Below are 23,007 nucleotides of genomic sequence, written 5' to 3'. Positions count from 1 at the left end.
CCTCCCCAACTTGATTCAAAAATGGTCAGTGATGGAGAATCCACCACGACCCTGGTAAACTGTTTAACTGCTCGCGCTGTTAGGAATTTACGCCGCATTTCCCATCTGAATGGGTCTGGCTTCAGCTTCCAGCCACTGGACGGTGTTCGACCCTTCTGGGCTAGGCTGAGGAGCCCGTTATTATGTTTGCTCCCCATGTAACCCGTAGAGTGTGATCAAGTCTCCCCTTAACATCCCCCCCCCGGGAAAGCTAAACAGCTCCACGTCGTTGATTAAATAGCGTAGGGCCACGAACCCATCCCTGCGGGACCCCCACTGGACACAGAGCCGCTCCGGGACCGTGCCCCAGTCACACTCACGTTTGGAGACCTATCAGCTAGCCAGTTTTTAACCCGCTTAACGGGTGCCCTGGTACGTTAATATCGGTCTAGCTTTTCAATCAGAATGGCGTGCGGTGCCAAGTCCAACGCCGCAGAGGGGTCGATTGCTTCACGCACGGACTCCTCTGGGACAGGGACACTGGCAGGTCAGCTCTGGCTCCGTGCAGGGAGCGGGTGGCGGAGGCTGGACCTGCCACCGACGAGCCAGTTACTACGCTCGCCTCTCAGGCAAAAAACTCCCCATGAAACCAGGGGGGGACCAGGCCCTAAAGACCTGCCCAGCTGCCCAGCAGTGGCCGGGCTGGGAACAAGCCCGAGGGGTCCAGACCCCCAGCTGCCCCTGCTCCAGCCCTTCTCACGGCCCAAGAGGGGGAAAGGGTCGGGTTTTTATTCTTTACCATCTACATTAGCTCCGCCTCCTTCATGCAACTCAGTTTCTGATTGGCTGCTGTCGGCCAAGGGCGTGGCCTCGTTAGTGCCCTCCACCTCAGCTGTGCAGAGACACCAGGGGACAGAAGAGGAGAAGAAGGGGGGGAGGAAGAGAGAAAGGAAGAGAGAGAAATGGACTGATTGATTGAAGGACTCCGAACCCAATCACCGGCTGTGCCCAGCGGAGCGGGCAGTGCGAGGCGGGCAGACAGGGAGGAGGTTTAGCAGCAGCCCCGAGGCCCCGGATCGCATGCAAATCACCGCGCCGGAGTGAGCGACAGAGGAAGAACAGCTGCTTAGGAGTCAGGGCTGGATTCACGGCCCCGGGGCCCCAGGAGACAGGGCCGGCCGGCGCCCCCGGGAGCACCCAAAACCCAGCGCACGCTTACAGCTGGGGCCGAAAGGGTTAACCCTGGATTGCGGGGTGTCTTAACCCCTGGAACGTACCCGCCTATTATCCCTAGTGCCCAGAGCTGCATCACGCCTGTTGCCATCCCTCACCTACCAGCCCTTCGCCATCAGCAGCCGGCCTGGCCCCATGCAAGGAGGAGAAGGGTCCCAGGGGAAGAGCAGTGAAACCAGCCTGGCGCCCGCACGCCCTCGAATCCTGGAGAGGAACCACCCCGCGGAGGCCCCAGCAGGGCCGGCCCCCCTACCTTTCCGCACCACTTTGTAGCCTCCTTGCCCCTCTGCAGCCGGGGGCCTCTCCACTTCCTGGGACCCCTCCTGGCCGCCGTCCGAGCTCCAGCCTGTCTCCTCCGCCTCCCCCACGCTCGGCCGGCCTTGCGGCTCCGGTTCAGTCCTGCCGCCGGGCAAGTGGCCGGCGAGACCAGCCCTGACCGTGGCGGGGCCGCCCCGCCCGGCGGGCTCCATCGGTTGCTCCTGACAGCCCGAGTCCTGGCTGGACGGCGCTGAGTCCCAGGGCTGCCCAGATCCTCCAGCCAAGGAGGGCGTGGGGGTCAGGTCGTCCTCCGGCTCCGGGTCCCGGCTGGACAGCAGGCTGCACTGGATCAGGTGCCGTAGGTTCTCCACTGGGAGGGGGAGGGAAGAGGAGCAGGTTGGGCCGGGCCCGGCTGGGAATCTCCCACTCCCGTGGCCCCGAGGGCTGGATCGAGGCTGACTTCTGCAGAGCAAGGCCAGGCCCTCTCCCAACAGGAACCAGATGCCGGGTCTGACTCCGGGTCTCCCGGGGCACCAGCAGAAGGAGTGTGTCTGGAAACGGCTGGGGTACGAGAGCACCATGGTGCGGAGAAACCAACCCCCCGCCATGCCCCGCCACCTGGGCAGAGGAGGGCTCCAGGCAACCTTCTCCCCATGTTGGTTTGGGAAAGTGGAGGGGCTGGTAGCACTAGCTGGAACTGGGCATCGGGCAAACATCCCCCCCCAGAGCTCCGCTGGTGCCCCTCAATCCCGACCCGCAGCACCCTGCTGTCCCAGCTCTGCCCCCCCAGCTCAGCCATACCCCTCAGCCTCCCCCTGCTCCTCTGAGTGCAGGAGGGCTAGAGACGGCTGAGCAGAGACACAGAGTGCGTGTGGGGGGCAGTAAGGGGGTGAAGGGACAGATCAAAGCCAGGTTCTGGTTCAGAGAAGCAGCTGCCCCTCCTCTGTCCCCAGGGCCGGGCCCCACAGCCAGCACTCACCGTCCTCCAGGGCCGATTCGGCCAGCCCCTCTGTGAACACAAGCCCCGGGAGGGACAGGCGTGTGCTGGGCTCCGGTGGCTCAAATGCTCCAGCTTCATCCAAGTCCGCAGAGCTCTGTGCCGGCACCGGGGCCGCCAGTGCCTCCGAGTCCTCTGCCTCCTCCTCCTCCGCGCTGCCTTCGGCCTCTGGCTCCTCCAGCAGCACCGGATGCTTCCCTTTGCCCAGGAAGTCGGCGGGATTGTCGTCCGCTGGGCGGGGGCGAGAGATCACAGAGGGACGTTTGGATCCAGGCAGTGGCGGAGATGCAGGCCCAGAAGAGGGATTGGGGGGGGGAGGGGGGCTGGCTGGGGTTGAACCCCGGCCCGTCACAAGGGGATCAGAGAGCTGAGCGTGCAAAGGGAGCTGGGGTCCTGGGGGGATGCTCAGACCCCTAACTCCTCGCAGAGGGGATTCCCACTCTGGCCCCACACACTGCACCGCGAAGCCATGCACCACCTAAACGTGGGCTGCCGCTCCAGGCGTCTCAGCAGGCGGCTGGAAGCTGCTGGCTGGCAGAGCCCCTGGGAGGAGGAAGGGGGCGTGCCCCAGCTGGGCGGGGAGCTCACCTGAAGAGACCTCTTCCGCCTCCGCTCCGGAGCCGTTGCCGTGGGACAGGATCGGGGAGATGTCAGGGTCTTGCAGCACCAGGCTGACGGGGACAAGAGGCGAGTCAGACGTGCAGCGGCAGCCGCCGGCCGATCTAGCCGCAGGAAGGGACTCAGCTCAGCAGAGCCCAGCGCTTCCAGACACGCAGCCCGTGGGCCAAACGTGCCCCGGGCCAGCTGGCCAGCCTGGCGGGAATCGAACCCGAGTCCCCCTAGTTCTAAAGGGGGCGCCTGAGTCGCAGGGCTCTATTCACGGCCTGGCCACTGGAGGGGGACAGAGAGCCACCGCGAGCCGGCCCCGGGTCCGATCTGGGCGGGGTGGGACCAGCGCATGGACTTGGAGAGAAACCCCCAACCGGCCAGGAGTGGGGTGCTGGCGCGGCCCTGCCCCCCTCCCTTCCCTGCTGCCCCCCAGCCCCAGGCTCCCATACCAGACCCCAGGGGCTGTTCAGAGCGAACAGTTCCCACAGCCAGGGTGTCCCCGGTTTCCCCCCTCCCTGTCCACCCCTCAGAGGCTGCAGCGAGGGCGGCCCCGGGCGGGCGCTGCTCACCTGGACGGGGCCGGCCTGTGGAGGGGCAGCTCCTGGGCCCTGAGTTTTGGGGGGGAGGTGGCGTTCCTCATGGCGCTCTGCACCGTGTCTTCCAGCAGCTCCATCCACCTGCCAGGCCGAGGAGAGGGGGCGTTATGGGGCGTTAATGGCCCCGGCACCCACCGGCTACTGGGGGCCAGACACGAGGACTTTGGCTCCGCCTCCCCGCACAGAGCTCCACCCCCTCGCACAAAAGGGACTGCACCAAGGGGAGGGTATCCGAACCCCCAGCTCTGCCCCCACCCCTCAATTCCGACCCGCAGCCCAGTTACTTTGGTGCATGGGCTCCTCGCATCCCCCCCAAACGCCCCCAGGAATTTCCCCCAGCCCTGCCCCACTTACGTGTTTTTCTCGGAGGACGTCAGCGCCACCAGCTCATAGATCTGGGGACCCAGCTCCGACGTGCAGATGATGAAGAGGGCTCGTTTGTCTGGGCGCAGGAGAGACGGGACGTTGCAAGGAATATCAACGGATCCCTGCGCAGGGCAGGACACCCACGCGGAAGAGGGGGCCGGGCCACAGGGACGACGGGGGAAGGGGCCCCCCTCTTCTCGGGGGCCGACAGCTGCGATTGCCGCGGCGCTCTGGTTTGTCAGTGACCCTGCTGCTCCCCCCGTCCCCCAGCCCAACGGGCTCGGCTTCAGAGCTGTTCCCACGACCATGCCCCCACTGGGGACCCACTTAACACAAGGGAGACGAGACCCCCCTCCCCAGGATGCCTGCGCAAGCTGCCGGCCGGGGCCCGGGCTTCTCCCGCTACCTGTGGCCACGGAGCGGACGAGCACGGAGTTGAGCTTCAGGACGGGGCTGAAGGTCTGCCTGGTGTCCGAGGAGCCCAGCGCCGTCTTGCTGTGGAACTTCAGCACCAGCTTCTCGTCCTGCTTCTGCAACAGCACCAGGAGGTCGTCGAGAAGCAGCACGTGCAGATCTGCACAGGCCAGACACAGCCGCAGGGTCAAGCTCAGCCGCGTCTCAAAGGCCTCGGCTCTTCCCCCGCCCCGTCCCGCCCCGCGGTGACCCCTCTGGCACGGATCCACCCCTAGGCCAGGATCTGCAAACCCCTTTTGGCCCCAGACTCTGGCTGCAAGTTGAAACAACTCAGGTGCCTAACTCCCCTGGGCTCCTTTCCAAGCCCAGCCCCAGAAAACAGGGACTAATTGGCTCATGAGTATTCTCTGCAGGGCTGATGAGGGGAGCAACACACAGGCCTGAAGACAAGTCACCCTCGCTTGGGTTCCCCAGGCTTCCTTCCTGCCCCATTGCACTGTCCCAGCCCCACCCCCTGCTCTCTAGCCAACTGTGGGGCAGAGAGAAAACTCACCCCGTCGGGGGAAGAATGGCAACCGCCCACGAGGGAGACACTGGTTAAGAAGCATGTGATCACGGCTCCCTCTAGTGGAAGATCGCAGTGGATAAAAGCCTACTAACGCTAGCAGCTGATGGAGTTACCCCTTCCGCTGGCAGGAGACCAGGCTCCTGGGGTCTGTCTCCGGGGCTGGGGGATGCGATTTCAAACTAAAGGCAGAGGGACGCGTCTCCCACTACGTACCCACGGTCTTCTCCTTGCCGATCCGCCAGCTCAGCGGCCCCTCGTGGATCATGCTCCGGGACGTGAGGTCAAGGTTCTGGGGGTGGAGAAGGCACCATTAGTTGCTGGGGGGGAGATCAGGACAGAGCAAACTCTCCCGGTCCCTGGCCAAGCCAGGCAGTACCTTGAATTCAGCAGCCAGCGGGTTGCTGGTCCGCTCCAGAGAGGTGGCGTCCAGGCGCTTCTGGTAGGCCTCCAGCCGGTGCCGGTTCTCCGCCCGCTTCACGGCCTCGTTCACGTGCTTGAGGATCTCCCGGCACTGGTCACGGGCGCGGCACAGCTTCTCGTGCTCTGGGGTCCCGCCTGGGGGTGGGGAGAGGGCGTCAGGCGGGGATGCTGGGGGTTCTGCGCTCTGTCACCCGGGCGAAGGTATTAGCTCCTCCCAGCGCCCTGCTCCATAGGGCCCCCCTGCAGGGAGGAGAGAGAACGGCCCTTCCCACCTGCGGCCCCTCTGCTGGGACGGGGTGCTCCGCGTGGAGCCTGGCCCCCGGGAGCAGGAGAGGGGGTGTGGCCACGCCGTCAGGCCCATCACCCCCACACGCCCTCCCTCGCGCCCCCGTACCGTCCGTCTGCTTGAGGATGTTCTCCAGCAGCAGCGGGTACTTGGTCAGGCGCTGCATCTCGGAGATGATCAGATCCTTGAGCTGGAGCCGCCGGCACTGGGGGTTGCTCTCGGCTTCCTGGGTTGGGGGGCGGGGAGGCAGGAGAGAAAGCAGGAGACAGTTGCAGCCACCGCGTGGGAAGCCAGGAGGGACCCAAGAGTGAGGAGAACCACGCGGTCCCAGCCGGGGGCAGAAGAGGTCAGTGGGGGCGGGAGATACCTGCATGAAAATCTGGAAGCGGGTCTCCTTCCGCTGCTTGGTTTTGATCAGCTCCAAGGCGATGGACTGGTAAGAGCAGAATTCAGCCACCACCTGCTGGATTTCCTCCCGGGCCGGCCCGTCGAACTGGGAGTGGGGAAAAGGACCAGAGCTGAGCTGTCAGCCTCAAGCACGGCCCCTCTGCAGAGAGATGTTCGGCTGTACGGCCCCATAGCACCTCCCAGGAACCCCTGACCCCAAAGACTCAGGGGTCCAGCTAGTCCAGGATCTTGTCCCCGACAGTGGCCAACTCTAGCTGCTGCAGAGGAAGGTGTAAGGACCCGGCAGTAGCAGAGGTGGGATAACCTCTGCCCCACACGAGGTCTCAGCCTGTCCCCTGACTAGTTAGCACTGGCTTTGCTCTGAAGCAGGGATGTTATATCCCTTCCCAAGTTCGTTAGCATTAGCTGCAGGGACTCCAGATATTCTTGTTATCCATGTCATTGTCCAGTCCCTCTCTGAACCCTGCCAAGTTCTTGGCCTCAACACCATCCAGTGGCAGTGAGTTCCACAGGACAATCCCATATCAGGTGAAAGAGTCTTTCCTTCTATCGGTTTTGAATTTCCCATCTTTTAATTTCACTGCGTGTCCCCTTGTTCTCTTGTGTCAGGAAACAGGGAGAAGGGGAGACCCCCAAACCCACCATCGCCCCATCCCGGTAGCTTGCCTGGCCCTACCCGAGAAAGCATGAGATCCCCGATCTCTTTGATGATTGGTCCTTCTTCTCGGAGCTTCTTCATGGATTCAGACAGAGAATCTGAACAGGGACAGGACAGGAAGGGGGAATGGGGAGAAGGAAAGGGGGAGTGAGAGAAAGGAGAAAGAAATTAAATATGTCCAGTTCCCCTCCGCTGGGAGATCTCATGCTGACCTACTTCTCACGTGGAACGTTCACACATTTTAGATGTAACTGACCGCCGTGTGCCGGACACCGTACGCCCAGCCTCTCTCGTCTCGTCCCTGTGAATTCCTCACCCCTAAATCCTTCCCAACAGCCCCTCCGGTGCACCTCTCCCACGCTGGGCCATCAGAGGATACCTCTGGGGGCAGTGGCCATTCGTGGAATGAGCTGCCTCCGCTCTCAGCGGCAGGTGCACAAGGCCGGCCAGGCAGGCCTGCACAAGGGCAATGGAGGCAGAGCAGGAAACCTCTGGGTCTGTTTCAACTCTCAGGAAGATGGACAGTCGGGCTAGATCCAGAGGGACGTGAGCCTGGCTGGGCTTTAACCCCTGCCGGTGTCCTGAGAGCGTAACAGAGAGGGACGGTGCTCCTGTCCCGTGGGGATGCTCACGCAAGGCGGCACACCGGCCCGTCCTGGTCATTTACTAGCAAGAGCCACTTTCCCTTGTACGTTTAACGTGTCCGATGGCCACACGCAGCCCTAACGTCGGCTGGTACCGGAGCCTGCCGTGACGGGTGACCGGAGAAACCCCAGGGTGCGTCTACACAGCAAGCAGCAGTGTCTCCAAGTGACCGGGGTGGACAGACTTGGGACCGTGCTCCGGTGCGAAGACCAGCAGCGACTCAGGCTGGAGCGTGGGCGCTAAAGCCTGTGGGGTGGGTCTGGGCTGCAGCGTCTCCGTGGCTATTTTTAGCACCGTAGCGTGAGCCCAAGTCTCTAGGGGGCGTTTACACTGTGAGAAGGAGCCGGAGTCCGCAGACTCCTTGCCATGTAGACGCCCCCGTAGAGTTACAGTCAGGGTCATGGGGTTCCAGGCCAGAGGAGACCAGCTCGTCTGACGTCACCAGCCACCAACCCCTCCCGGTACTCGCACGCCAAGCCAGCAAACAGACGCAGCTCAAGGTGTCACAGCCCCCGAGAGTCTACGCTAAATCCCAAGGGGAGCGTTCACCGGCCGCGGAACGGAGAAGCCAAGGACACGGGAACAGGGCGACACGTGGGCCTCGGCGGATTCAAATCGCTGTTCTCTGTGCAAGCGCCAGGGGGCGGCAGTAGGTGGCACTGCCTGGGCCCCTGGGCCGGACCCTAGAGAGACGGGCAGCAGGGATTTCTAGCCAAAGGGGTGAAGGAGACCCCAGGGACTTCAGTGTCTTACTGTGGATGTCGATCAGGTCCGGGAGGTTGGGGAAGAGGAGTCCCAGCTCCTCCCGCGACAGCAAGCTCTCCCTCTTCATCCGCTGGTAGAACAGGACGTCCAGGACCCGGAGAATCCGTAGGTGAGACGCCTCGGTGGCAAAGAGCTCTGGCCCAGGGCAGGAGGGAGGGAGGGGTTCAGAGACAGACCGGCTCTCAGCTTCCCCCCCACCCACCGGCTCCCAGGCAGCGTGGCCCCACACTTTAAGCAAAGCCACCGAATGGAACAGCTCCGCCCTTCCCCAGATCTACCCTGACACACGTGCGCGGGGCCTGCAGTTCCCACTAGGGATCAATCCGTCCCCCGGGGGTGCCGTCCAAGGCGTGTCACCACAGCGCCTAGGGAAAAGGAGCGGCGGGATTCCTCACCGTTGATCACCTCCTGGCGGTCGATCTCCCGCTGAGTCAGGTAAGCCATGACCTCCCGGCCGAGGGTGTGCTGCCAGTTCTGAGAGTCCGGTTCCGGCTCCAGGTCTGACAGCTGGCCCAGGTCGTCCTCCAGCAGGTGGGGGAGGAAGGCGTCGGTACCGAAGCCCAGATTGGGAGACTCGATGCTCCTGGGAGGATGTCGGATGGGGGGAAAAGGGGGGTCAGCCCCTGCAGTTGTCACTGGGCCGTGCAGTCGCATGCCCACACCCCACGTGACATGGGTTGCGGCTCGAACCCGGCCCCTTCAGCCCTAAGAGGACAAGCCTCTAATGCTTGACCCCCTAGCTGGCAGCAACGGCAGACTCATCAACCTCTTACGGGAACCGGCCACCCCGAAACCCCATCGTCCTAACATTTATGGTCCTTAGACAGAGGCAGGAGAACCGGCTCAAACTGGGGCGGTTCAGAGAAATCCCTCTTCCTGGCAACTTGGCCGGCCCATGAGAACCAACTCCGCCCCCCCCGGCCCTGTGTTATTTCAGCCTCGGAGACCAGGCTGTGGGAGAGCTGGGAAAAGGTCCGGGAAGGCGCAGCCTCTCCCATGCCAACGTCTGGCGGCTCCCCCGGTTCGGGCTGGGAGAGCGGCAGTTTCCTTTCGGAGGAGTCCGAACGGGCAGCACAGAGGCATCCAGAAACGGTGCGCTGCGGCTGCAGGGAGAGGATTCCTGCCCCCGCGGGGCAGAGGCTCACCCACCTGCGTCCCATCTTCGGCGTGTAGGGAGGAGTGGGGTTCTCCAGCGACCTGGGGAGACAATTGGAAACGGCACTCAATCCCCGGGCAACGTTTCCCCTGTCACCTTTGCCCTCCCTCCCTGCCGCCGTCACAGCGCAGGGCCCAGCCGGCTGGGATTTCCAGGGGAGGTGTCTGCACTATTCCCCAGGTTGTCCAGAAAAACACGGCCACAAAGACAGCCTGGGGAGCCAACGTCTGCAGGATCAGAGTCTGCAGGAGCGTGAGTCACTGGGAGGGAGAGCCCTGGCCTCTATCGATCCGGAGCAACTTTCCAAAGAGCTTGTGGGGAGGGGGGCACTGACTGAGAAACCGACAAGAGCCGTGGCCCGGAAGCCTGCGTCCCCCTGCCCGTGGGCTCGGGGATTTGGGCTCTGACCTCGTGGACAGGCTGGAAGCCGAAGACGACGCCGACTGGTGAAGCCGCGTGGCCTCTGCCGCGGCATCCATGTCCACATCGCTCCGGGACCGGGGCACGTTCTCCGCCTTCCGCGATTTCTTCATTTCTTCCCGCCCTTTCAGGCTCTCCGACCGGCCCAGCTTGATCTCTGACCTGGAACTAAGACGCAAGCAACAGCTGGATTTCCTCCAGGCCGGAAGAGCGGAGAACGTACGTGCGCGCGGGGAAGCGAGCGAGAACCCGTCGCGTTCACGGAGAGCCCCAGAAGGGAGCGAGAACCCGCCCCCCCGCAGCCCTACCTGTCTGAGTCCAGCAGGTCTTCAGGGAAGCTGCCGGTGGAGAGCCGCTGCGTGCCTGGCTCCTGGGCCTCGCCGTGCTGGTTGTTTTCAAAGTGCTGGATGATGTTCCTCACGTTGCCGGGTTTGACTGGTGGGACGGGAGCAGGACAGACAGACAGACATGAGAGACAGGTACTGAGAGCCGATGGCTCAATCAGTAACCCGTAGCCCCCCCCCTTCCCCTCCAGGGGCTAAATACATCTCAGCAGCAGTGAGCACGGCCCCAGCAGCTGGACCCTCTCGGCGCTGGCTAGTCTCCCATGGTCTGGAGATGGCTGGAGTGGGATGGGACCCGTGGGGCGCGCTCTTTGGATTCTGGGAGGCAGGGCGGCTCCCCCGTCTCTACTGTGAGCCCCTTCACCCTAGCTTTCCCCCCTCCCCGCTGCCGCCTGCCCCCAGCCACCACCCCATACCTCCGTGCAGCCGGCCTACAGGAATCCGCTCCCTCTGACGCCTGCGGGTGCCACGAGCTCACACTCTCTCCCTATCGCTCCCGCTTTTGTCTATTACAGACCCTGCTTCTCCCTCTCCCAAAAGATTTTCCAGAGTCCAATCACTACAACGTGCCAACACCATCGGCCTCGTTATCCAACAGAGAGAGGGGCTCTTCCCCGGAGGCAATCTGCTGCCCCCCTCTGGGAATGCAGGTGACATGTCTATGGCGCTCATGGCCTCAGGCAGCATTCGGGGACCCCAAAAACATTTCAAATGGAGGCGCGGAGCCCGTTGGAAATCTGAGCCGTAGCCTGCTCTCCCCAAAGGGTGTTGAAACCCGCTGTCCTAGGGCCTCTGGGCACTTCACGAGACAGGGGCTGTCCGCCCAAAAGATCTCATCCTGCCAGACGAGCATCAGCCTGAATCTTCACGTGCTCCAAGGCCCACCCGGCATGGCGGTGGCAGCGCGAAGGGGCCTTGAAGTAGAGATCAGTGACAGCGACACCCACTGCTCGGGCAGCAGAAAAACCGCTTAAATGGGCCGCGGGGCACTGAGATTTCAGGCCCTACGGTCAAACCGGCCCCGGCAGAATGGCCCGCTTCGAGTGGGACCTAGGTCTTCTGCTGACTCCTCTGCCCAGGGAGCGTTTGAGCCTACGTTTCTCTGGCAGTTTTTAACCGCCGTGGAGTCACACTGCTCAGTGGCGCTGGGCAGGAAGCAAAGGAGACCGACGTATCTACTGGAAAACGGCCGGGAGATTTTTCAGATCTAACCAGCCAAACTGGAATTCGGCCGCGGCACAGTGTGAAAAAATCTCCCTCCAACGGCGCCCCGAGTGTCAGCCCAGGGCCTTGAGATCGGTGCTCACTCGGGAAGTGTGCCCCCTGCCAGCTCAGCCACCCCACCCCCTGCAGCGCAGCGCCTCCCAGCAGGAGCCTGGGGCACTTGGAGGGAGAGTGCGGACTCCGGAGTCATGCCCATCGTGTTATTAAAGCGGTTCGGCTGTCCGCTCAACTCCTGAACGGACAAAAGGGGAAGCGGGCAGAAAAGCCCAACAGCTTCCCAGACACAGGGAGAAAGAATCACCCAGGAGCAAAGGTCTTGGGCCTTTGACATGTGAACGACCTCACTCCCAGGGAAGTCGAGGGGAAGATTCACACCAACTCCAACGGGAGGTGAATCTTGGTGGGCACAGTGTTGTGGAGATGCAGCCACTGCACAGATCAGCTGAACAACACCCCCACCACCTGACCCTTTGCATCAGTCCATCTCCAGGAACTTTAGAAAACAGGTCAGTACATTTACACCCCATTTAACTGATGGGGAAACTGAGGCACAAAGCGGGGCAGTGACTTGCCCCCCCGCTCACCCAGCATGCCAGTGGCCACGCTGGGAATAGAACCCAGGTCTCCTGAGTCCCAGCCAGAGCGGTTGACAACACTGCCTCCCCTCCACAGCCCTGCCCAAGCGCCAGGCAAGGCCGCCCGCCCCGAAGCCACAGTGCAATGAGGCGGGTACCTTTGGGGAACGGCCCCACTTTAAAAATAAATAAATAAAGTTGAACGCAAACGAAACGAAACGAAAAAGAAAAGGCCTTTTACCTTCCACAGGGGACAAAGGGACATGAAATGCTGAAAGGAAAAAACAATGAGATGTCAAATTAATCCTGCATTTCAACAGCAAAGGCGGTCGGAAGAGTGCGTGAGCTACACAATGAGAACTCAAAGGAGGAAATGGAACGTGAAGGCAGTGAAGAGACACACACACACACTTCCCCCACACTCCCCGAGGGGAACGTCTCGTTTGGACAGTGCCAGAGCTGTGCACAGTGTTTGAAAAACACACACACACCCCAGGAGGCTCTGATTGTATGGACAGCGCCATAGCTATGCACAGTGCTTGAAAAAACACCCCCCCATCCCATATGCTCCCAATTGCACATGCAGCATTTGGACGAAGTTTTTAGGATGGTCTCAGCCCAGCCTCCTTTTTTGCAGGAGCAATTTTGCACCCTCCACAAACCACACCAGCTTTTTGTGGCAACTCACCCTCATTGCCACCTTCTGGCCCTATCTCTCCCTGTGATTTCACTACGGGCCAAAATTGAACCATGTAAGGTGGGATTTTCAAACACACTCAGCACCAGGCTAGTTTTTCTCCCCTTGGAAGTCTCCAGTGACTCCACCAGGAGTCGCTGCCTTTTGACAAACCCCACCTGTGGACGCTCAGCGGTTCGAAGGCACCGATTTCAGCTGCAGACACACGCGGACGAGCGTGCCGTTTTTCTAGGGGCTGCTTTGATGAGTGGAAACTGCGCCCTCAAGCAAGGGCGTGCGTGATTTAATTGAGAGAGAACTGTGGGTTGTCTACACCAGGACCTATTTAGTCAAGGTGAACTCAGCAATAGCTATTCCTGGAAACTCCACCACGTGCAGGCACTGGTATTCCGGAATAGCTGTTACTAATTAGCTCCAGGGGTAAATAAGCCCGTAGGCCTCATCCACGCTTCAAAAGCTTTGCCGTTACAGCTAATACAGATAAACTCTCCCAGTGCAGACGCAGCTTATACCAGCAGGAGCGGGGCTTGCGCTGGAACAGCTGACACTGGTTCTCCAAGCACATTAAGCTATACCGGCAAAAGCGCTTTTATGCTAGTATAACCACAGCTGCAGCGTGGCTACCCTGGCAATCTGTTCGGCGGAGATCAGAGTGAAAAGGAGGAAGCGAGAGAGAGATCACTCGTGCAGCTGCAGCCTGGCTCAAGTCCCGGCCTGGACAACGCCTCGGACGTCCCAAAGTGTTGATCTCATGCAGCCAGCCAGAGGAGATGAATGACTCCGGGGCTGGGAACTGGCTACTCCATCGTATGCAGGGCTGGCGCCCCCCACTGGAGAGCTGCTGGCTATGCCACTTCACCCAAGAGCACAGCGCCCCATCGGGCACCCCCTGCAGCACGCGTGACCCACGGCGCCCGCAGCACGAGCCGCTACTCACTGCTCTGGGAGGAGCTTTTGGGCTTCCCGATGTATTTCAGGATGGGATTGCGTTTCTTATCCTCCATCGCATCTTTGTCCTTCTTCGTGCCGCTGCTCTGCTGAGACACACGAGACGAGAGTTGGGGGGGGAGAAAAAGTCTTTGCTTTAAAGTCTGTGCTTTAGTTAGCTCCGACACGAGGCGAGGCAGGGGTCTGGCTCCAACGTAACACAGCTGGACTTCGCACAGGGTCTGCCACACTAAACACCCCCACCTCCACCCCAAGACCAGGACCAGGATCAAACAGCAGGAGGGAGAGAGACAGGGAAAACGAGGGGTGAAAGGCAATGGAGTCGACGGAGGTGGAGAGACGCTGGGAGGCTGATCCGGGCAGCAGAGGAGTTGGCTCTTGCACCAGTGCAGACAGTGCAAAGGGACAGAGAGGAAGGCAGGGCGAGAAGAGGCCAGGAGACACAAGAGGCCTGATTCTCCCCCGCCCTGCGGCTCTGCGCAGTCGTGTACGTAAATTGCAGCCAGGTCAGAAGAGGCCCTGTTTTGCGCCCTGGCCCGGGAGTGAGCGGCGAAGCATCCGGCCAGGGGCTGTGGCGGAAGGGTGATTCTGAGCTGGCTCCTAAATGAACGGGGAAGGAGCTCACCGCCCCTGTTCACGCCCATTTCTGCCAGGGGAGCTGGGCTCTGGGAGTCCGTGGAGAAGAGAACTGCATCAGTCCAGGCCTGAGAAACTGACAGCACCGGCGAGAATCCCGTCAGAGAAGGGAACGCGGCCAACGCTCCACCCACCTTCTTGGTCTTGGGGAAAAAGGGAAGCCACTTGTCCTTGTCCGGGAAGGCTTGGGACTTCTCGCTGGTGCTGGCTGGCCGGGCCTCCCGCATCCGGATTCCCGTGTGGCTCATGTACGTGCTCAGGGCAAAGGCCATGGGGGAGCTGGAAGAGAAGGAAAAAAACAGACACGCTGCGGATCATCCCGGGGGCATCCCTCCAGGACACAACGCCAGCACCGGCGCAGCAGGAGACTAACCGCGTTCAGCCACCGCAGGGATAACGGGTCGGAAAAGAGCCGGTGAGAAGCCCAAAGCCTCTGCAGGGCATAGCCGGGAGCATCCGCCCGCAGTGGTTCAGAGAGCTACGGGAACTCCTGCAACTCCCATGGTCCAAACACTAGCAGAGCATTGGTGCCTTTCCAGGGAGGCTGCGCACAGCACCCAAGGGCGCCCCGTGCTCTGCAGACCAATCTTATAGCGCACAGGCCCTAGCCCAGCAATCCTGGCTCCCCGGGGCCATCCTGATTCAGATGAGCAGCTGCAGTCGACAGGACAACCCAGGGGCAGTCGAGGATGCAGGATCAGGCCCTGAGTGGTTTCACGTGCTTTACAGCGACTAATCCTCACAACACCCCGTCTGCACCGTCCCATTTTACCATAGGGGAAACTGAGGCACGGGTAGGCGCAATGACTTGCCCACGGTCACGCTCTGCACCAGCGGCAGACAAAGGGAACTGTCTGTCCAGGCACAAAGGAGACAGACACCCCAAAGGGTGCACGGTGGCCTCACAAGACACTCGGCATCTTGCAGGTCAGCCCCTGAGTCTCCTTAGACGGGGGAAAGGGGCAAGTCAGGTGACAGCTTCCCAACACAGGAGAAATGCTCTTTGCAGCAAGACAGGCACGCGCGGGACAGCAGGACCACAGAAGGCTCTCTCGGCACCAAAGGTCCCTTCAGACAGGCAGCTGGAGCTGCAGCCGGGTGCCACGCCCCAGCTTCTCCGACTGTAGCTCTGGGTGAGAGATTCTGTTACCAGCCAACGGCTCCGGCAGCGAGTGAAGGAGCCCTCCCCCACCTCCTGGTCACCGCAGCTCGCGGGACAGACAGACAGGCAGGCAGGCAGACAGGCTTGCCGCTAAAGCACCGGCCCCCGAGTTCTATTCCTGGCTCTTCCAGGGACGTGCTGCGTGGCCTTGAGCAAGTCCTTCCCTGTGCCTCAGTTTCCCCATCTACACAATGGGGATAGCAGCACTGACCTACCTTCCTCCTGCCCCTGCCCAGAAGGGTCCCATTAACGTTTGTAGAGCACCCCAGGAGCCGCCATGTGTCCCTCACCGTAGGCTCTGGGGACCTTTTCTCCTGGAATACTGCGCTGCTGAATGTCTGTATTACAGAGAGAGCAGCTGCCCGCCCAACTCCGAGGCCAACTCAGCCATGGGGCACAAAGGACGGCGAGCACGACACCCTCCGAGGTGTGACATCAGCCACGTCTCCCTCACTCTGCAGAGTTCCCTGGGGGCTGAAGGTCTGTTTTATCCACAGAACGGGGAGGGTGGCAGGGCGATGCATAGGAGGTCTCAGGGTGGATTTTGGGGTAGAGAACCAGTTCTAGGGACAAGTTTCTTCTCTCTGCTGCAACAGTCGGGGCCCATCCAGGCCTTCTGCGACAGCAGGGATCATCCAGTGGGGCACTGGGACCCAGACAGACGCCACCCAGCTGCTCCCACAAGGGCCACTCATCCCGCAGATGACAAGTTTCTGCCACTACTGCCCTGGCGCTGGGAGGGGAAACAGTGACCTAGCAATGAGAGGCCACCTCCCCAAACAATCTCCCTTCTCCCCAAGCTCTCCAGAACCCCACCCACACCGTCACATCTGGATTGCACCGTCACAGCTGGATACACATGACTGCTGGGTGCCAGGCAGACACTCACCTCCTGTCCTCTTCGTATTTCGACCTACAGTGAGGAAGAAGAAAGGGGTCAATACCCTCTGCACACACACCCTTCTACTGCCCACCAACCACACCCCACTGGACTTCAATGGTAAATCCATGGTGCCGGGAAGCTTGCAGGATCAGCCCCGGGTGCTGATCTCCCTCCCGCCAGTTGCACCCCGCTGACTTCAACGGCGTCGCTCCCGATTTCCGTTGGCGTCAGCGGGCCAAGACCCAGGTTCAGTCTGGATCTCATGCTGGTCGGGGACCCGCCCCGCAGCCTGGGACTCACAGTATGTCGCCCAGCTGAGCGATCTGCTTCTCAGCCACCTGGCGCTCCTTCTGGGGGTCCCCATCCAGATCCAGCAGGTCGTTTTCTCCATACAGGCTTCCCAGCCCCATGGTGCGCTTTGTCCTGGAGGCAGGCAGACAGACGGACACATGGACACAGGTCAGCACCACGAGTCTCTGTGGCCCAGGCAATCACCCCGTTGAAAAGCGGCATGAGAGGGGGAGAGCTGAGACGCGTGGGGCTGGACGTAGAGCAGAGGCCGGGAGGCAGAGGCAGGGTGCGGGCGGTACCTGTAATCCTGGATCTGCTCCTGGATCTCGGGCATCACCGCGTCCTGAGCCTCGGAGAAGGCGTTTCGGACGTCCTCCCCGTTCCGCAGGCGAGACTCTGGAGCCAGGGGCGGGAGAGAAGAGGAAGGGGCGCTCGTTACCAGCTGCGCATGGCTGGTGGGACGGGGCACACAGACTGCTTGGGGCACCAGCCGCGCCAGGCGCTGATACAGCACATTCCAGCCGGGGATCCTGCATGCGAATGCCAACCAGGCAGCTGCTTTTCCGGGTGCACACCCCAGGAGAAAGCCAACCTGATGCAAAACGCAACTCAGCCTGTTTGCATTGCTACACTGGGTGCTTAGCCCAGGCCTAAGCCGCACAACCCAGCCTGCAAGACAGGTACCGTAAGACAGGCAGGCAGCACCGTCTGGTGGGAAGTGACCTGGGAGCCCTGCGTTCTCTTGCCAGCTCTGCCACTGGCCTGCAGGGTCCCCGTGGGCAAGTCCCTGCCTCACTCCGTGCCTCAGTGTCCCCTCCCGCCCTCTGTCTAGTTCAATGTTAAGCTCTTCGGGGCAGGGACTGTCTCTCACTCTGGTCTCGCACAGTGGGATCCCCTCAGGCACACCGTACGTCGAATTAACAGTGACGTCATCAGCCCTGTTTTCTGGATGCTCAAACTGGGGCACCATATAAGGGAAGCGACGTCCCCAAGTGAGCCCGGAAAAGAACCCAGGAGTCCTGACTCCGACTACAAGGCTGCGTTTTCTCCCTAACGCAGGGCAATATGAAGGCGGGGGGAGAAAGGGTCTCTCCTGTGCAGACTGTCCTTCCCCAGTGACGTTCGGAGGGCGTAAAGAGCTTTGCACCCTAGTAAAAGGGAATCTTGGATTTAAAGCAAAGACACTAGTGGACTAGTGGTGGTCCGAGACCTAGTGCTGCTGCAGACATTGTATTGAGCCAGCTACTACCCCTAGGGCACAGGCATGGCCTAAGAATTTACACACACGCACTTACCTATTTCAGCTAGTAACTGGTCAGACACTTTTATTCTCAGAGGCTGGGAGGGAAAAAAGTGCAATTAAAAGCCCATTAATTATGATTCTAGGCGTAGCAGTCCAGAGGATAAACACCGCCCGAGTTCTAATAAAGCCTGTGCTCTTTACTCAGCAGCGTCTTTATTTAAAAGACCAGAGCTCAGAATTTCACACCTATTGAAACACCCGATTAAATCACCGCTTAAGCAGTTGGCACTCAGCTAACGAGTCCCTATTAAGCAGGGTGTTTGCCACCAATGTGCCTATTAAGCAAGAAGGAAAAAAACCCTACCACTTTTCTTGGAAAAATCCCAAGGCAACAGGTACCTTATAAAGACTATGGCTAGGCAAAGGCTAAACCCGCCCATCCCAATTAAAGCAGGCTGTGCCTGCTTCCTCCTGCAGGAGGAAAGCCCCACGCACCCAGGTCGTAAAGCCAAGCAACCGCTCTCACCGCATTCTTCTCCAAGAAGATGTTCCAGATCTCCTTCCCCAACGCCCGGGAATCCTTGGAGCTCATCTGCTGGCAAACGTCTGCACACAAATAGAAGAGCTGGAAGGAGGGAGGAGAGAGACAGAGTTTAAGAAGAAAGGAAGGAGAAACACTTAATAAAACAGCAGCGATCGCCACAGGAACCAGGAAAGAACGCAGGAGACCTCTGCAGAGGGAGCTTGTGCCCTCGTGGTGGTCCCGTGTGCTGGGGGAGGAATCTGAGCCTTCGGACGCCATTTCCACCTCTCACACCTGCGTAAGCCCGCTGTCTTCCACAGCGCACGCCAGCAAAACAGCAGGGTCTGGCCCGGCACTGTCTTAGCGCCCCAGTCTACGCGTGCGCGGAGCAGTCTGTGCTCCTGGGCCGGCCTGAGTGCAAGTAGCTACAAGAGGAAGTAACTTGCACTTCATGGACACAAGTCAGCAAACAACACCGAGCACAGGAAAAGGCGAGGCTGGGGTAAGAAATGCACTGCTCTGCACGGCAAGGCAGCCCTCCTGGATCCAGGGAAGAGGGAGAGGTTAGGACCTGATCCCAGCCGGTTGCCGTAAGTGCGTGACTTCAGGGGCTTTGGACGAGGGTTAGATAGAGGGTGGGACGTTCCCTAGATTCTCCCCCCTCGCTCCACTACATCAGTTCTCCCGAGATCAAGGCAGGAGCCACCCCGAGTGCTGCACGATGCTTCTGGGGAAGCCCTGGTCTCAGCTCCCCCTCCCCCTCTTCCCACCGAGAGGCAGTGGCAATAGCTGACGTGGGCGTGTATCGCTCTTACCAGGGGGCTCGGGTCTGCCTGGGAGAAGATGTAGCGCAGGAAGACGCCCAGGTGAGCCGGTCGGGATTTCAGCTTCCCCAAGTCCTGGAAGAAGGTGTCGCACTGGGGGGAGGAGCGGGGAAACAAGACATCCAAGCTGGGAAATGCCAAGGGCGGGCTATGCCCAGGGAACAGGCTCCCCTCCTGCTAAGGCCTTGGTTAAACTGGCATTTACCCTCATTCCAGCCCCTGGGGTCACTGCACCAGACAAAGCCCAGGGCAGACCAGGAAACGGCTACCGGCCAGCGCCGCCAACCCTGCCCTGGAGTTAGACTCCACCACAGCAGCAACCCTGTCAGCTGGCACTGGGGCAAACCCTCATGGCCAGGCAAGGCCTAAGACAGCCAGACTGGGCCAGCAGAAGCAGGGTTCCCCTCACACTGCCTCCTCACCACCAGCCCTTGCCATCAGCTCCAGGAGACGGACGTGCGCAAAGCCAATCCAACCAGCACGGAGTGGGGAGAAGTGAGCATGCGCCGACACAGTCTTTGCACCATCCCAGCTCAGGAACTGGCGCCTGCATCGCTGCTGCCCTACACGGGGCGCCCGGCAGCTGGAGCGCGCTCGTCTGGTAAACCCAGGAGGTAAGAATTGGGGACACACTTCACTGCACTCCCACTGAGAGCTCCCACTCCCAGCGCCCCTGCTCTGAGCACTACACCCCACTCCCCTCCTACAGCAGGGGACAAACCCAGGCGTCCCCACCCCTGGCCCCCGGAACAGCTGCCACGGTTACCAGTGACGCCAACAGGGTAAATACAAAGACAGAGGGAGGTCTTGGGAGCTGTTACCTCATTGCTGCAATACCCCGGTTCATAATCCTCCTCTGGCCCGATGATGAGCGGCCGCGACGTCCGGTCCAACCCCTGAGGAGACAGGACCAGGCCACGATGGTTTGGACCTCGGTTTACGGTCTCATCCCCCAGACCTGTCTAGCAGCAGCACCTGGGGCAGTGGGGTGAGCAATGACCCCGAGGAGAGAAGGCCCCCCACTGAATCCCAGACCCCACTGCTGGCAGCAATCTGGGTGCTGATCGGACCCAGCCCTGAGGAGATCACAGCCCGAGGCAGAACCAGCCTGTCGCTGTCACTCGGACCCAACTCTGCAGAGCAGGAGAAGGGAGCACGCCCCAGGCCCAGCCGCTCTGCCCGCCTGCAGCAGCTCCCCTCACCTGCTCCACGATGGGCATGAAGGCCGTATCCGAGCACTGGCGGCGATGGTGCTGGAACATCTTGGACGTGATGACAGGCGAGGTGCGCGGGCTGTCGAGGCCGGGGTCAGAGAGAACGGAGTTCCGGTTCAGAGAGATCTGCGCAGGACGACGACGATGACATGACATCAGCAACAGAAAAGGGGGCAGCCAGGGAAACTCCCAGGGACAACGGCAGCATCAGGCCAGCTGGGACACCAGGACCTGTTTGGACTCCCATGCTTTCCGGGTCCAAGGGACCAATGGCCACATCAAAGACGACGGCCAACATTTAAACCGATTCAACAGGGTGCCCAAATGCGAGGGAAGGCGGCACCAATTTAACATATCAATTTCCAAACCGGTTTAATTAGATCGGCGCACACACCGGATTCCCGCTCCCAGACTCCACTTCCTACCTTCCCCCACACTACCCCTTCCACTGGGATTCTCCCACCTCCCTCTCCTGCGTCTGGCAGGTCTCATTTACACTGCAAACTCCTGGGGCCAGGGAAGTCTGGGGAGCAGAAACTCCTTTTCATACAAAGCGCAGAGGTTGACTCTCTACTCTACGTCCCGCCATGGAGCTGTGACCAGCACCTCCATGACGCTCTTCCGCGCAGGCCTCACCTCGCTCACCGAAGGGAACCGCTCAGTGCCCGAATCCAAGCCGCTGTCGCCGTCCTGAGAGTCCAGAGAGAGGCGGCCTGGGAATGGAGGAGACACACGGATGGAGGCCAGATTAAACCCCGTGCGAGGATCAGTGGCAAGGAGACACCGAGTGATGGTACGGGGCAGAGCAGGGCACCAGAGCTCTAGACCTGGGCATCTACCTCCCCACGTTCCCTTTGCTGTCTCCTCTCCTTTGATGACAGGAGTGGTGGATCTGTGGGCTGGCTGAGACTCCCCACAGGAGAATCAAACTGAGAATGTTTAAAGCGGGTTTGTGCAACCCCAGCTGGATTCCAACTCTGGCCTCTGACGAGGGAAGGGGAGCTCCGGATTTTACCAGGGGCTACGGCTCATTAGAATCCCCAGCGAGGGGCAGCGGCAAAGGAAACCAGAAAGCCACACACAGGTGCGGGTAGTCCTACAGACTTCGAGACAGAAGGCCTACTGGGCACAAGGTGGGAAAGCAACCCAGGGCAGCAAAGGAGGAGAAAAAGGGGGGCTTCAATGGACATACAGAGCATGGAAAAGCAGAGAGCAGCAGACTAGAGGGAGGCAAGAAATGGCTGTCCCATCCCACAACAATTTGCAATTTAAAAAAATAAATTCCCATTCCAAATCAGGCCAAAACGTTGATTTCAGATCAGGTCAATCGATACATTTTGTTTAAATAATTCTCAGACATCTCATTTCACTTTCAACCTTTAAAAAAAATTCTTTTACGACAAACGAACTTAAATTTCAAACAAAACGTCATTTTGAAGTGAAAAATGGAGCCTTGCTTTTGAATTTTTCCCCTCAAAACGGGAAATTGGTTGGAACGGACCCTTTCCCGCAAACTGTTATGGCTTCAACAAATCAACGTTTTCCGATGAAAATACGTTTTGGCAAAAAATTCCCACTCAGCTCTCCAATGGACACGAGCGTCAGGGTAACCCGGGGGGTGGGTGCTGGAGACCAGAGATACAGGACGTGCAGCGTTTATCCACACCCAGCCAGGTGGCTCTCACAGGGATGCTGGTTGCAAACATTCCTGTCTCTTTACGACGTATCCCATGCAGGAATGCTGTTGGGCACAACTCAAGTGGCGCTGCACCGCAGCATTCTGGGAGTCTTGGGAGTCCCTATCCTACAGTACGCAGAGCGACCGCTGGGAACAAAGATTTCTGGGCAATTTCCCAATGCAAGAAACTCCTGAACGGGGACCGCTGCAACGTTTGTAGCTTCCCGTCTGCACGGGAGAGAAGCTATCCCAGCTGATGAGGACCGACCCAGACTCGAGCCAAAGCCCTCCTCACACCAGTGCAAGCAAAACTTGTGCAATGCCGGGGATGGCCACAGCCTCTGGGGACGAGGAGCTGCACAGCTGCCACAAGCTGAAATCACCCAGCCCAATCATCCGCTGCAAGGGCCTCAGATGCTGAGGTGATCGACAGACGGCCGGCGGTAACGGGCAAGCACAGCTGCGTGGGAGTGACGGCATGACTCACCTTCCGTCCCCCTGAGACTGGCTGAGCCAGAGTTGCAGCACGGCCGCCCCAAATCCTGAAATTGAAGGACACACTGTAGTTATCCCTGCTTTACAGATGGGGAAACTGAGGCACAGAAAGGTTGCGGAGGGACAAGCCTGATATATAAAGGGGGAGGACCAGCTCCCTTTGACTTCACAGGGGCTCTCAGCACCTCTGGGGATATGCAGCTGTCACAGAGTCAGCGGCAGAGCTGGGAAGGGAACCCCGAAATAGGTCACTCTGCAGGGTTCGACCAGGTCATGCCCAAACAATGCGGCGCACCCTCGCTAGCCCTGCTGAACCGGTTTCACAGTCCTCCTCTGCGTCCACACTAGCCTTCACCTAGCCAATTTCAGCCTCAGTGCCCTCAGCGTGTTCATCTCCACCATGGGGCTAAACTCAGTTCAGGTTTCCCGGGCGCCAACCTCTGGGGGGTGGGAGAGGGAGGGGTCACATGACATTTCAAACCAGGAAGTAGG

The 23,007-nt window shown here is 60.3% G+C and overlaps 1 protein-coding gene across 2 annotated transcripts in view; it reads right to left on the bottom strand.

Moving 5' to 3' along the window:
• Positions 1–23,007, bottom strand: part of ARHGEF11 (Rho guanine nucleotide exchange factor 11) — a 71,809-nt gene that overhangs the window by 2,821 nt on the left and 45,981 nt on the right. The window contains exons 11-40 of one of the 2 annotated variants that reach the window (XM_067569416.1): positions 22,508–22,562; positions 20,979–21,055; positions 20,331–20,468; positions 19,950–20,024; positions 19,120–19,221; positions 18,308–18,406; positions 17,834–17,876; positions 16,838–16,934; positions 16,548–16,670; positions 16,254–16,277; positions 14,337–14,481; positions 13,556–13,655; positions 12,163–12,192; positions 10,087–10,213; positions 9,767–9,946; positions 9,352–9,399; positions 8,598–8,785; positions 8,191–8,337; positions 6,811–6,890; positions 6,094–6,219; positions 5,835–5,952; positions 5,397–5,575; positions 5,234–5,309; positions 4,445–4,612; positions 4,027–4,114; positions 3,646–3,753; positions 3,056–3,138; positions 2,450–2,698; positions 1,466–1,840; positions 779–871 (exon numbers count right to left, since the gene is read on the bottom strand). In XM_067569416.1, the coding sequence (XP_067425517.1) occupies positions 779–871; positions 1,466–1,840; positions 2,450–2,698; positions 3,056–3,138; positions 3,646–3,753; positions 4,027–4,114; positions 4,445–4,612; positions 5,234–5,309; positions 5,397–5,575; positions 5,835–5,952; positions 6,094–6,219; positions 6,811–6,890; positions 8,191–8,337; positions 8,598–8,785; positions 9,352–9,399; positions 9,767–9,946; positions 10,087–10,213; positions 12,163–12,192; positions 13,556–13,655; positions 14,337–14,481; positions 16,254–16,277; positions 16,548–16,670; positions 16,838–16,934; positions 17,834–17,876; positions 18,308–18,406; positions 19,120–19,221; positions 19,950–20,024; positions 20,331–20,468; positions 20,979–21,055; positions 22,508–22,562 (3,541 nt within the window). The remainder of the gene's footprint in view (positions 1–778; positions 872–1,465; positions 1,841–2,449; positions 2,699–3,055; positions 3,139–3,645; positions 3,754–4,026; positions 4,115–4,444; positions 4,613–5,233; positions 5,310–5,396; positions 5,576–5,834; positions 5,953–6,093; positions 6,220–6,810; positions 6,891–8,190; positions 8,338–8,597; positions 8,786–9,351; positions 9,400–9,766; positions 9,947–10,086; positions 10,214–12,162; positions 12,193–13,555; positions 13,656–14,336; positions 14,482–16,253; positions 16,278–16,547; positions 16,671–16,837; positions 16,935–17,833; positions 17,877–18,307; positions 18,407–19,119; positions 19,222–19,949; positions 20,025–20,330; positions 20,469–20,978; positions 21,056–22,507; positions 22,563–23,007) is intronic. The other variant, XM_067569417.1, reaches the window with a different exon arrangement.

This window comes from Emydura macquarii, unplaced genomic scaffold (genome assembly GCF_026122565.2).
Source record: "Emydura macquarii macquarii isolate MOO-44397 ecotype Brisbane River unplaced genomic scaffold, CSIRO-AGI_Emac_v2 contig_2924, whole genome shotgun sequence".
NCBI classification, from domain to species: domain Eukaryota; kingdom Metazoa; phylum Chordata; order Testudines; family Chelidae; genus Emydura; species Emydura macquarii.
The sequence above is the reverse complement of the archived record's forward strand: the minus strand, read 5'-3'. Positions and strand labels throughout refer to the sequence as shown.